Source organism: Elgaria multicarinata, chromosome 1, assembly GCF_023053635.1.
Source record: "Elgaria multicarinata webbii isolate HBS135686 ecotype San Diego chromosome 1, rElgMul1.1.pri, whole genome shotgun sequence".
NCBI lineage: Eukaryota > Metazoa > Chordata > Lepidosauria > Squamata > Anguidae > Elgaria > Elgaria multicarinata.
The window spans coordinates 148,172,237-148,186,364 of NC_086171.1; the positions used below are offsets into that span (position 1 = coordinate 148,172,237).

The following is a 14,128-nucleotide window of genomic DNA, read 5'->3' on the forward strand; positions in this document are numbered from 1 at the left end:
GAAATCAGATAAACCAGGATATGATTTACCCTGACCCTCCTCCAGCCTCCTTCCCTCCCCTCCGAAGCACCTTTGCTAAATGGGCTAAAAAGCCCATCTAGCAAAAATAAAGGAATTCGGATGACAGGGAAGCAAAGATCACCTCTACTGCTCCTCCCACCTTGTTGATTTTAGTCAGCCTCAAAGTTCAGGGCTTAGTCCTACATCCTTCTGAACCTTGTCCTGCATAGACCCATCCTACTTACTTCTGAGGAGTCATACAGGGATTCACCTTCCTTGTGAGTAGCCATGCTGCTCATGCTTCCTTCTGAGTAGATATGCTTATTATAAATGAAATTGACGGGAGGTTGGATTTTTCAGCCCTGACCACTTTTGCCTGTGGTCCCGCCTGCTGCTAGAATGTGGCCTGCCAAGAGTTTCTCCAAAAATGAATCTGTTCCTTAGGCCAAAAAAGGTTCCCCACCCCTGGTGTAGGTGCTTGTACATATTGATTACACATTCTACAGCTATAAATTCTAGTAAAGAAACAGCATCTGACAGTTAAATAAACTGAAGAATCACTAGACTCCCTTCAAACATTACACAACTAATACTTAATTCAATCCGCTTCCCACTCCACAAGTTATTAATTATTTGTGGCTTTATTTCTGAAGAGAGAGAAAAAACTTACACTATCCAGAATGAGCAATTAGCCTAGCAAACAGTGGGCTTGGATGTGCAAAGCTAAAATTATTTCCATCTATTTTTTGTGTAATATATTGCCAGTACATTACAGTTCTAAATACAACATTAGCCCAGTCCAGCAATCCTACTTGGCTCTCTGGGCTTATTCCAAATATACGTAAGGATTGCAACTAAGGCAATATTTAGAACACACTTATATAAGCCCCACCAACCTGCTTAGACTTTTTCTAAGTAAACATGGACATGAAGCCATTTTTGCTAATATGTAAATAATGCTTGACTGATACTGAATTGCCATGTCTGAAAGTCATAGTACACACCACTAGAGCCAAACAGGGCAGTACTTTGCCAATACAGAAGATCTCATTGGCAGGGAATGTCTCAGAGCAAAATGCAGCCCCCTTATGCTCTTTTGTAAAACTAGATGTGAATTCTAAAATAAGTTTGTGACTGTGAAGAATTCTAATATGAAAACTGCACATTTTGCAGCATGACAAATCTGTAGGAATGCAAAGTAGACCTGAAACACCACAGAAATTGCTTTTATCATATGCAAAAGGCTGTTTCTGCACAGCATATGAGGAGTTTTGCAATTGCACATTGCAACATACAATAAAAAGCACTTTGAAGGATGAAGTGGGAACATCCTGTTCAAATTCTATGATAAACACAAAAAGCTTTTACCAAGTTCCAAAGGTGGTTAGACTTTGCCAACGTTGCTGCCTGAATTATTTACTGTAAAACTTGCTTGAGAAGAGAACAATTATGATCAAACAAATTCTTGGCAAAAATAAAGCTCCTACCAAATCCTTTTTGGGATCCATAACAATAGAAGAAACTAACAGGGTTGGGATAGGTTAAGAGGCAATGACAAACAAATTTTAATGGGTTATACTCAATGTTAGTCTTACTTAAGAGTTCTACAGTACCTCTGGTCCTTCATGGAGGGGCCATTTTTGGAAGGTGGTGTTGGGGGATTCCTGTTCAACACTGTGACCACTGGCCTGTGGTGTCCCTCAGGGATCATGGTGTCTCCCCTGCCAGGTAAGTACTTGAAACTACTGGCAGAGGTTGTCCAGAGTTTTGGGGTTTGGGGCCACCAGTTTGTTGTTGACAACCAACTCCATCTCTCCTTTCCATCTAAATCCAAGAAGGTTGTTCTACTTCTAAATCAATGTCCTGATGTCAGGAATGGATTAGAGGAGGGCGAACAAATTGAAGCTGAATCCAGACAAGACAGAAGTGATTTTGATCAGTCAAAAGGCAGATCAGGGAATAGAAACTCAGCCTGTGCTGGATGTGGTTACATTCCCCCTGAAGACTCAGGCTCCTGGACTCAGCCCAGAACTTGGGTGCCCAACTTGATGATGCAAGGAGTACATTTGCACAGCTGAGGCTAGTGCACCTAAACCTATAGATGCCTGAGCTAGTCACAGTCACACATGCCTATCTCTTTCAGATGACGTGTTCTATGTAGGTATTGCCCAGGACCAGTTACAGGGAACATGTGACCCCATGTTGCAACAGCTTCACTGGCGGCCCAGTCTATTTCTGGGCACAATTCAAAGTGTTGTTTATGATCTATAAAGCCCTACACGGCTTGGGACCAGGTTACCTGAAAGATCTATTAAGATAATGGAAGCACCTTCTTTTGTTATCACCATCAGAGGTGCATTTGTTGGGAGACATGAGAGAGCCTTCTCAGCGGTTGTTCCCAGGCTTTGGACATGTAAGCTGGCCTGTTTGATTGAATGATGTTGTTATTCTTTTATTGTTGTTTTTCTTAATTGTGTTTTAATGTATTTGTTTCATGGTTGTTTAAATTGTTTTTATTTTAAATTTTGCTTTTTGTTATTGTTAGCCACCTTGAGCACCATTTCCTGGTAGAAATGCAGGAAATCAAATAATAAATAAAATAGTAATAGGATTAACCCATTAAAACTAAGTGTTTAAGCAATCCACACAAGACTCCATTTATTCAAAGCAAAAAGCAAAAAGTACACTATTTGGACCCACTATTTGCAGGAAGGCCTCAAGAATTACAAAATTAAGCCACCATCAGACTAGAAGCAGATCCATTTTCCCCCTGTAGTATACAAGGCAGCTAAACTCCACACATACACAGCAGGAACATTGGGTTGGATCCAGATTTAGTCTTAGAGTAAACCAACTGAAATCAATGGGACTTAAGTTAGTAATGACCAACTTGAATTAATTTCAATGAGTCTACTCGAAGTATGGCTAAGTCTAGATAAAGACCAAAGCATCCCAGCACACTGAACTGGTTTGCACAATAGGCAACCCATGGGCTGTAGAATGGTTGTGGGGTGGCTTGTAAACCATGGCAACAAGCCACCTTGCACATCACAATAAGCTGCACAACTGCCCACCGCAGCATGAATATTCACAATGGAGGCCATCACACAACACAACCCACCCTGTCTTATTTGTAGTGTATTCTGGCAATCATGCAAGCTTGCCTACCTACTTCTACTTAGTGGCTGGTTCAGATGCAATGAGCCTGACCTCCTCCTGGATTCATACAATCTCCCCTCTGGCATGGCCATGAAGAGGAGTTTTGAAGTTTTCATTTCCATTTTTTATTAACCTGCTGTGTTGTCTGAAACCAGACAAACTATGGTGAATCTTAACTACTGTTAGGAGAAGAATGCCAAGTTCAAATTATAATTTATGAAGCTGGCTTGTTTCCACTAACCACAGTTAAGATGCATCATAGTTTAGAGTTTGGATAATACGCTAAACTGCTGTTAATCTAAAATGGAATCAGCAGCTTCTGATCTCATAGTTAAAACTGTGCCAGAGGAAGAGAAGGGAGGGGGAAGCACATGGGCCAAGGGAGAGACTAGGCTCATTCTTGTAATTCTAAAGTTTGAACCATGGTTAACATTATCCAAACATGGCTTTGTTTGAAATGGCCCTTAGCCGGAGCTTTAAAGATACACATAGGTTTCACAAATGAGAAGGCAAAAATGAGAAGTTGCATGTGACAAAGAAACAAGTGTTCTAATACATTACCACTGCTCTTTTGTAATTTCAAACACTGCACAAATCTTACATTTAATAACAGTGTTTTCTGGGCCCTATTTATGTCATTCTAAATATTTTCTTATTTTTCCTGAGCTTTTGAGATCACTTCTGAATGACATACCACTGGGGCAGAAATATATATATGCAAGTGGATAACATACAACAAGGAAATTGTAACAGAACAATAAGCCCAGTAGCAGACACATCCATGTGAATAATTAGTAGTATGCTGAAGAACAGGCATCTCAGGATATATATGCACATTTTTGCTCTCAAGTCATTGCTTCTACTTTCCAAAATGTACTGATTTGTCATTTCACGCTTTTGTAAATCAACCTATTTTACTTTTTCTGTCTCATCTTATATATTGTTCAATTCAACATATAGCAGTAATGGCTGTCACCAACAATGAATGTTGAAAAATAACCAAGAACCCAAATATCAATTATGCAATGATACCAAAATCGACTGAAACAAAGATCTAGTTCCCATGACAGAACAACCCATCAAGGGCTAATTTACCCTCAAGGACCTGCAGTGCATGCCAGCTACCGTTGTGAATACGCAACTCCTGAGTGGAGGTTGTTGTGTCATTTGAACAAGGCCAAGTGGCAGTTGAGGGCTAAACAACCCTTGCATAACCAATGGTCTGTTGTAGGGTTATACAAGAGTTGTTTAACCCTCAAGTAACCCCAACCGGCTGGGTTTGTCACAAGAACCCCCAGTTGGGGACTGAATATTTATAATTGCTGCCGGCATGCACTGCAGCTACTTGAGGGTAAATTAACCTTGAAGGTCTGTTATGTTGTGCAAACTAGATTGTACAGTTGAGAGATCAGAGAATTTAAGGTGGCATTGTCACTAGAACGTTGCTGTCATAACATGGGCAAAAGCTAGTCTCAATACCAATTTTAATGAAATATTTCAACTATGTACTCCAAGCACTTTGCAATGGAGTAACTGTAAACAGTATTTGTTTTAAAGTTAGCAAAGGTTAAGATAATTTCTCCTCGGTCTTCAAAAGATCACTGATAGAACACAACACAGAAACCATTCCAACTGATTTGAGATGCCGTATGTCCAGCCACACTCCCAAATAGTCTGGGATCCCAACGGCCACAAAAAGATAACATACTTACTCTCAGTCTAACACAGCCTCGGCGCGATCCTCGCATCATTTTGTCCTTTGACTGAAATAAGAAAATAACAATCAGTTTCATAAAAATTCACCACTGCAAATTCTTTGTACAAAGTTGTTAAGATTACAAAAACATTATCAACAGCCTGTGGTTCCTTTCAAAGTGTACATATGGCAAAAACAAGATGCATCCATACGTGCTAAATTTGAAGTGGCCCACAATGATCTACAAAACAGAGAGGCTCCATAATATTCATCTTTTACTCATCTTTAAGGAAGAATCCTACTTGAGAATGCTCAAATGTTACTCAACCCTCAAACATTTATTTATGTAAAATATTTCTAGGCTGCCTTTTAGGGTAGGAGCCCTGCCAAGGTGGTGTACAAAACTTGAAGGAACAAGCTCTAGGAAATAAACATCTAAAGAAAATAGGAGGTTCCAAGAGACTCCTGGGGCAGGAGTCAAGCTACCTAATCCCTAATAAGCTATTGGGAATCAAGTATGGCTCGAGTCCCAAAAGTTCAACCAGTTAAAGTGGCTGTAAGCCAAGACTATTTTTGTTGCTTAATTATTTCTTGGATCACATAAAACTAGTTTGTAAGCCTAGAGACTAAGACTGGGTTCGGATGACACAATAGTCAACAGTTGATTAAATAGTCTCCCATTGCTTAAACAGTCAACCGTTGACTATTGTGTCGTCTGTCGAGCCTTTTAACCAAAGCACTTAATCAACGATGTGTAGAGCTGACTATCTGCACAACTATTGATTATTGTGTCATGCTCCATTGATAATTTTACATGCCTACAGAGTCGCAAGGCAAAAGCAGCAGAAACCCCTGAAGCTCCTGCCCAGCAGGGCTCTATAGGCATATGAAATAATCCCATCCTGGGAAGCATGCGGGAAGCCTCTGATCATGCCGTCCCTTGGTGGGGCACCACGATAGATGGCTCCCCACGTGTCCCCAGAGATGTGAACATCCCTTGCCAAATCGCCCCATGATCCATCCTCCCAAACTCCTTCCATACCCTCAAGCCGATATACAAATGGATTGTGGGGGGCGGGGCGAAGGATGTCCCCCATGGCTTGACGTGTATCCTTCCGCCAAGAGCGTCCTCCTACGCCCCACCATCATTCTCCACAAAGTGCTGAAGAATGGGGACGGGGGATGCTAGGGACAGCATGAAGGAGAGAGAAGTCTTTTTCCTTCGTGCCATCCCAAGATGCACAAATGGCAAAGGAGAGTGTGGCAGAGGTAGACGCTGTGAGGACAGCATCGGTCTCAGCCACGTCCTCCATTTGCCATTGGTGGGTATGGAGCACGCGAGGGAGGATCTGTGCGTTCCATACCCACCAATGGAGAAAGTGTGCGTGGTGGAGGACGACACTCGGCAGTGGCTTGCCTGCATCTTCCTTCCCTCCACCCCGCATGGTGGCAACGCTCCCATTTTCCATATCAGGATGCCATGGAGAAAGACGCAGGAGAGCCACCCACCCCTTCAGCACAAAGAACGTTCTTTGTGCTGAAGGGATGAGTGGCTCTCCTGCGTCTTTCTCCACAGCTTCCTGATATGAAAAGTGGGAACCAGCGTTGCCATTTGGTGGGGAGGGCAGAGGTGGGGGAGCAAAAGCAATAGTCAACCCTGTGTTAATAGTCTACTCCCTGGATGACTATTAGCATGTCACATTGGGGATACTGGTTAGTTTCAAAGTTAAAAAAATACTTATCAGCCACAAAATTCAGGAGGTAGTGGGGAATAAAGAAGTTTAGTAGCCCTTTTTTCTAAGTTGCAACTAGGCTATATCTTACAAATAAATGGTACAGGACAATATGTTCCACTACAGAGAAGACAGTAAACTCCATAGAAATGAATACTCGAGGGCCTCTCCCATTTGTGATTAAGAATACAAATGACAAACTACATTATTTAATTCTAAGGGCATAAGCACATAAAAATCAATTCAAGAAAACCTACAGACGTAGTAAAACACAAGAGTGAAGTTGCAATTCCAAACATGTTTTTCTTCACTTAAATAGTCTCAGGAGGTCAAATATTTCCTTCCTATTAAGCCTACAAGTCAAAGTACATATAAGGCTTTTATAACAGAAGTTAGAGCTTGATCTAATAGTATTTATTTATTCTAAGACAGATTCATGCCTCTATTCAGGATCAGTGCAAGCAACCTCGGGAATATCGGCATCATGCCAATAAACATTTTATTTACAGCCACTGTGCTAGGTACTATACACAACCATATTTATACCCAGAGGATTTAGGTAAAGTTCTCCCAAACAGCAGGTGTCTGCTGTACTCCCAAACAGCAGATCTGAGCTTGTTTCAGATTGCATCTGGGGATTCATGTAACTGAATACCTCTTCATACAATTTCTTTTTATGTCCTGCACATAGAAAACTAGCTCTCAAGGAGAAGGGTTTTAGTCTAGTATTCTCTCTAGCTAGCTAGTTCTCTATAGGAATATTTCTTGTAAAGCAGCACTCCATTTATTTATTATTTCATTTATATCCCACTTTTTTTCTCTTTCAAGGAACCCAAGGTGACTTATATGTCCCTCATGGTCCCCATTTTATCCTCACAACAGCCTTGTGAGATAGATTAGGCTGAGAGCCAGCAACTGGCCCAAAGTCACTCAATGAGTTTCATGGCCTGAACAGGCACTAGAACAGATCTCCAGAGTCGCAGTCCAACACTCTAATCAATAAACTATATTAATTCTCGTTCCATCATGTGAGCCCTCACTTGCAGTCTGAAGTGATATGGTTGAAATTTTCAGATTTATCACCTCATTGCTGTTTGTGAGAAATAGGCTTTATATTAAAAGGATATGTGGAGAGAAGGTACAATAGTGAGGATGGATGTGGGAAAAACAAGCCGGTAAGCAGAAGATGAGGCAAATGCAACTTCCCCTGAGGGATGCACATGTCTCTGGGGAAGTATTTTATCCATATATACATCTTAAAACAACTGCACACGCCCATGTCTTAAGAAAAGGCACATCTAAAGTAAGGTCACATGTTTAAGTTGATGACTCTAACCAACTGATTCAAAACTTGTTTAAAATGTTTTCAAATAACTGGCCACCATTTCAGATGAGGTACTTATGCAACTACTTTCTGTACAGCAAGGGTGGGCAATTGCAGGGGATCCAGGTGCCATTATCACCTCCAGTGGCCCCTCATGGTCCACATTCCTGCTGGCACCCACAGAATTCCCTCTATGCTCTGCAGTAGCAAAATATACAGTAGCAAAAAATGGTAATTAGGTAAAAAAAATTCTTCTCTCAAGTTAAATTTGACTTATTTACCACTCTGTAGCAGTAAATGGATTTTAAAATAATAATAATAATAATAATAATAATAATAATAATAATAATAATAATAGCAGCAGCAGCAGCCGCCGCCGCCGCCGCCATGGGCAGGGGATACAGACTTGGGTCTAACTGCACAGTTTGATCAGACTGTTCAGCTGATAAAGCCAAAGAACATCCTCCTCTTAGGCCACCAAGGAAACAGCAGCTATGGAAGTTAGGGAATGCACAAACACCATTCTCCTGGGTCCCAGCCCTCAGAAAGTCTGCTGCCAAGAATACCCTGCTGCCACTAAGATAAAACACAAACTGACTTCACTTCACCTGCTTCTTTTGCCTCTGCTGTGTGCACAACAGTACTGCTACAGCCTCTGCTGCATGTTTTGCTGTCTTTCCAATCCCTCCTGGGAGGCAAGTCAGCAAATTCTGGGTCAAGGCTAGCTTCTCCAGAGTGGGACCCAGATTGGCTAGAGTTTTTTGGCAGTAGCAGTGGAGAAGCCGGGAGTTTTGGCTTGGTGCAGCAGACCTGTGGTAAAAGTGCTAGCAATGGATCACCATCAGTAAATACAGAGTTCTTCCCACTCCGCCTGTCTCATATGCATGCCCCCTTTTATGTGTCTTGTGTTATGATCACAATGTGAGGTGTTAAAAGAGGATCGTCAGGCACCTTCCCACTGTACTTTTTGCTATCTCATTATTATGATTTTGTTCAGGCAACTTTACATTAGCCCATAAAAGTTTCTATGCTAACTTTGGTTTTTAATCTGTCCCATGTCTCTTATGCCTTTTTTTATTTCACCTTGATGTTTGTATTTTGACATGCTTTATGAAATTGTTGTTACCAGCCTTGGGTGTTGTCATTGTTGTTTTTAACGGAAAGGCAGGATATAAATTACCTTAAATAAATACATTTTAATAAGTGCTATGCAATTCCTGTGTTTATTGAGAAGAGCCACTAATTTCAATGGGACTTACTCCCAAGGAAATTTGCACACCAGTATCGCAGCCTTATAATGTGTATGCACAAGCACATTTAATCAACAAAATTCATATCTAATCAGCTAAGATTTCTTTGATCAAGTGACATTCCTAGTATGAAGCAAACTGAACTTGCAACACTACCTATACCATATTAAAATGAATTTGCCAGTCTCACCTGTATTATTAAACAAAATTCTACAATTTTGCTTACCATGGCAAGTGTCCTGCTGCCCTCTGATGAGCATGACAAACCCCACCTTTCCTCGTAACTTACAGACTGCAGAAGGGAATGAGAATTACCCCTGCATTTACGTGGCAAGCCCCATTCCCAGCTCCAAGGCTGAGTTTGTTTGGCTGCTCCATTACCAAGAAGCTAAGTGCAGTGCCAAGCCTAACAGAAAAGGGTCTGCCATCCTTTCAAAGTCCAGACTTAGAGCTGCAGAGGGGAGCAGGAGATTGTCCCTAACCTCATGAGGAGACATGAGGTCAAGGACCGATGGAGGAGCAGAGTCCTGGCAACAACTATCTTTTGGCTTGGCTACCAAGGCAATAATTATGGACTCCTGACTGAAACGCGGTTTTAGGGATAAAGATGAGAAAAATAAAAATCTGGGGAATAAACATTCATACTTACTTATTTTTAACTCACAGAAAGTCTAGACAAAGATTAATTACCTCAATAGAAATAAACTGCAATACTTAAGCACTTTGAAAGTCTAATCCACAGTCTTGCATCACTCTGCTGCACCATGAGAGGAAGACACAAAAACAGAACATTGCCAAACCAAGAAATTGAAAGTATCACATATTTTGGCTCCCTCATGTGGATGCTCAATGCAACAACAGCAGTTCCATTAATTATATCTAATTCTAGCCCTTTCCTGATCAAGCAAGGCTCCTCTGTAAAACAGCAAATAGAGAATTCATAACACCAATGAAGCATTAATATATGAACATACTTTATACTAATGAAGGTAAACCTCACCAAAAGTTAAGCCACAAAAATTAAGGTAAACATATAAGACCCTAATCCATCACAACCCTGAGAGGGATGCACGGATGGGAAAGCAATGAGTATGTAAGATGACTTATGAACTATTTGTTAATATACATTGCTAGTATGTCTCCCACATCTAAACTTTCTAGGGCTGCAATCTCTACTTACCTCAGAGTAAGCCCCACTGGATTCAGTGGCACTTACTTCTGAGTAGACATGCCTAGGATTGTGCTGCAGACCTTCAGCAGCACTCGCTCAATGAGGAAAACCCAACAATCTCACACATATCTCACAGCTTTTGCATGCCCAGTGCCATTTCTCTATCTCCAGCCCTTCTCTTCACTTTAGGTAACAGAGAGTGTAACAGTGAGGAAATCACAACCCTGCACCTTGATTTTCCTTAGTTATCACAATGAAGTGACAACCCATACCCTTGGGAAAACCTGAACTTACATTGTTTATAGACCTATTACCACCAAAGAAGCCAAAATTATTTTATGCTTCTTCCCATTCCTTTCAAACAATCTAGATATGATCCTAGGTTGTTATTCTGTTCTATTTGGGGGGGGGAATCAATTAAAATATTATAAGAAAACAAGAAACCTGGGCACACCTATAAATGCAAAAGAGTCAATTAATAACACAATACTGGATTAATGAAGCTGATCCAAGAGAGGAATTGACACAGGCCAAAAGGATGATGTATTTGATCCAATAAGGTCCATACCAAGACCCAGGCAATAATGACAACATTTGAGAGAATAAGCTACTTTTATGTTTGTGCTTAATCCAATTGTTAATCCATTCTCTTATTTACAATTGGAGAGGTAGAGATGCCCAGTTAACGCACACACACATGTACAATGATCATCTAAACCTTAATTCAAATCTATGTACGATTTTCACTCAAGTTTTATGATCATCTAATTATGAAGGAGATACATCCAAGTAAGTAAATCCCAAAGAGCTAAAGTTCATTGGCAGGTGAAATCTTAAGCATTACGCAAAACAAAAAGAGTAATCTCCAAGAAAAGATTGTTTAAGCAAAACACAATATAACACAAAGTCAGGCAGTTAATAGAGGAACAGCAACATGGTAAAGTATCTGGAGACAGAAAATACTGTGACAGGCCAACATGCATTTATTTTTTCATTTAGTCTCAGCAAACTCAAATCTACCTCACCACATTTCATAAGCTAGATCTAAAACAGGTATTCCTCCTCCAAGCAAGAAAATGCCACATCCTCCTGTATAAAAGTCTTAATGGCTGGATGTTTTGAACCAATCCAGGAGTTTTACTTTCATTTCTACAAGAAAAGAAACTTAGTTTAACATGTAGGTTAGATCCCACCTTGGTGACAGAGCATGAAAAAGCAAGTAGACTCTCACAGTGTTTGCCTGGAATCACCAAATGATCAAATCACTATTTGAAAGTATCTTCCTCCACAGATTACAAAGCAATGACACTCTTTAGCTCTCACTGCCCCTGGTATTATTTTAAAAACCTATGCTGAAGTTAAGATAAACGTCAAACATAACATACAACAGCATGCTTGCTTAATATCCTGAATACAGGCCATTCAGAGAATTTATTTGCTCTCCTATACAGCATTCCTATACAGGAATCCTATACAGCATTCCTATATTTGCTCTCCTATACAGCATTCAGGAAATCAGATGCTCTACGAGGTCAGTGGACAATTCCCAGATACAAGCCATATCCTAAGCTACAACTGAAAAAAAAGGAATTGCCAGAGGCACTCTCCTCTCTTGCAGTGCCCTAAGGAAGGGAGGGAAAGCCGACAAGAACCTTAATGTGTATGCATGCATGACCTGGAACTCATAAGCTGCTTTCCCATGCTAAAAGGTTCTCTCAACCCAGGCTGTGGCTATGACATTTTTCATTGTGTTTTACATAAAACTTAGGTAAGTATCATAATAATTCTCTCCATCTTCAGCATTCTTAGCAATATTGCTCTTCAGTATCCATTTTAAAATCTATTTCTGAAAATGATGGAAGAGAAGGACATAATAAATAATTGTAATCTTCTCTCTTTTTCCAGTCACTGTTTTTTAACCTATAATTTGTGACCGATTACATCCTACTAGGATTTAGAACACATTTGAATCATGTAGGAGGAATTTTCTGGTGCTATTTTTAAGAGGTACTGAACATAGGCGCAGGTTCCTGCAATATCTTGCAGTATTACTCCTTAAATTCCCCACTATAGGTGTAAAGAAGATCCGGAGATAGACATGCAGAATGATTGACTTCACTCAGACTCACAAACACAATGAAAACATTTATTAAAACAATTTAAGAAAGCTAAGGTCAACAGACACACAAACCTCCATTCTGCAAAACAAATTAAAAGAACATACTCACAAGTCTGGCAGATTTGGAGAACAAGACAAACATAGACAAACACAAACAATCACACACCCAATGACAACATGACAATACCACTCATACTGACTGTGTGAAGGAGCTCTTCTCCACAGAGGGACTCCCATCTCTCCCAGGCAAGACCATGTCATGTCTGAGGGAAATAGAAGACATCTTATCCCTCTGAGCTCAGCATTAAATGCCTAATTTGACATCATCAATTCCTCCTATTAATGTCTTCTAAACTCCTAAACCCATTGGACAACCTCATAATTTAGCCCATCCTCTCCTGGAAATCTCCTCCCCTTTCTGACGCTTTTGTTTACGACAATGAAAGGTCAAGCTCCCTGTACTTGTGGTTAACCTGTCTGGGTTACTTCACTGTTCTAGGTACACGTGGATTTTTCCAACCACAACCTTAACTGTACTTATCCCTGGACCCTTCCCCTAGTTACAGTTAGTACATGTCACAAGTTCTTATGATTAATGTCTTTTGAGCAATACCAAATTGCAAGTTCTCATGAGTAATGTCATTGAACAATATCAAATCATATTTCCAAATCATTTTCTAACAAGCCTTATCTAAACTAAAGCATCTAAATCTTGATACAGTGTTCTATGTGTGTATGCCTACTTGCCTATTTAATATTAAAGCATTACCCTTATCACTTTTACACCCATTTAAACCCATTCTATGCCCCAAAAGCTTCTTTCTCCATGCTATGCCAACAAACTTTTATAACCCCAATCTTACACATTAGTAAAATTTCAAATGAAGAAATAATCTTACTATCAGTAATGCTCACTTACTGTTCAGGTCATTGATACATACATACATGCATACGTAGACATACGTTCCCAACAGTCCAGCATGCTCTGTGACCAAAAATAACAACAGACGATCTATGCAAATTGTCTCAGGTTTGTCTCAGGGCCAAACTGCACATTACTTGCCATCTGATCAAAATAGTAGAAGATGTGGGATGCCTTCCTCCATGCAAGTCTCTCAATCAAAACTTCCCCCACAATTTTGTTATCCCAATAAGGGGGGAAATGCAAACAGCAGCTTGGAGGAACAATTTTGATTGGAAGTGGCAGAGAGCAAGGAGGGTTAAACACGACTGTTTCACATCATCTCCATTTGTCTCATTACACAATCAACACGACTTGTTGGGTCGTCCACATCCCGGCAGCATGGCCGAGAGAGAAACAACCCTCAGATAACACATGGCCTGTTGTTGGGCTATTTGAGGTCTGTTTCCCCCTCAAACAAGCCACACCTGGACATTTAATTAGGCAAATGGCGCCCAGCACGCACCACAGCTTAAACAAGCCATAGTGGCTTGTGTGAGCCGGGCCACTGGGTAATACTATGATCAGATGGGCAGCACTCCAAGGCTGTATTTCAGTTAAAAAGTTAAAACATGCACCAGAAAGTCCAGTTAAAAATCTCCTGTGTAACACATGGTCAGACTTTCATAACTAATTGCCAAAGTTAAACAGAACCAGGAAGCTTAACCCTACCCTAACCTGCATGAGGGGGTACAATGTGCCTCTGAATGCAAAA

General features: G+C 40.5%; 1 protein-coding gene across 2 annotated transcripts in view; it reads right to left on the bottom strand.

Annotated features, from left to right (window-relative positions):
- The window catches only part of OSBPL9 (oxysterol binding protein like 9), an 80,274-nt gene that overhangs the window by 60,406 nt on the left and 5,740 nt on the right, over nucleotides 1–14,128 (bottom strand). For both annotated transcript variants that reach the window (XM_063138958.1, XM_063138948.1), the window contains exon 2: nucleotides 4,872–4,922. In XM_063138958.1, coding sequence (XP_062995028.1) covers nucleotides 4,872–4,922 — 51 coding nt within the window. The remainder of the gene's footprint in view (nucleotides 1–4,871; nucleotides 4,923–14,128) is intronic.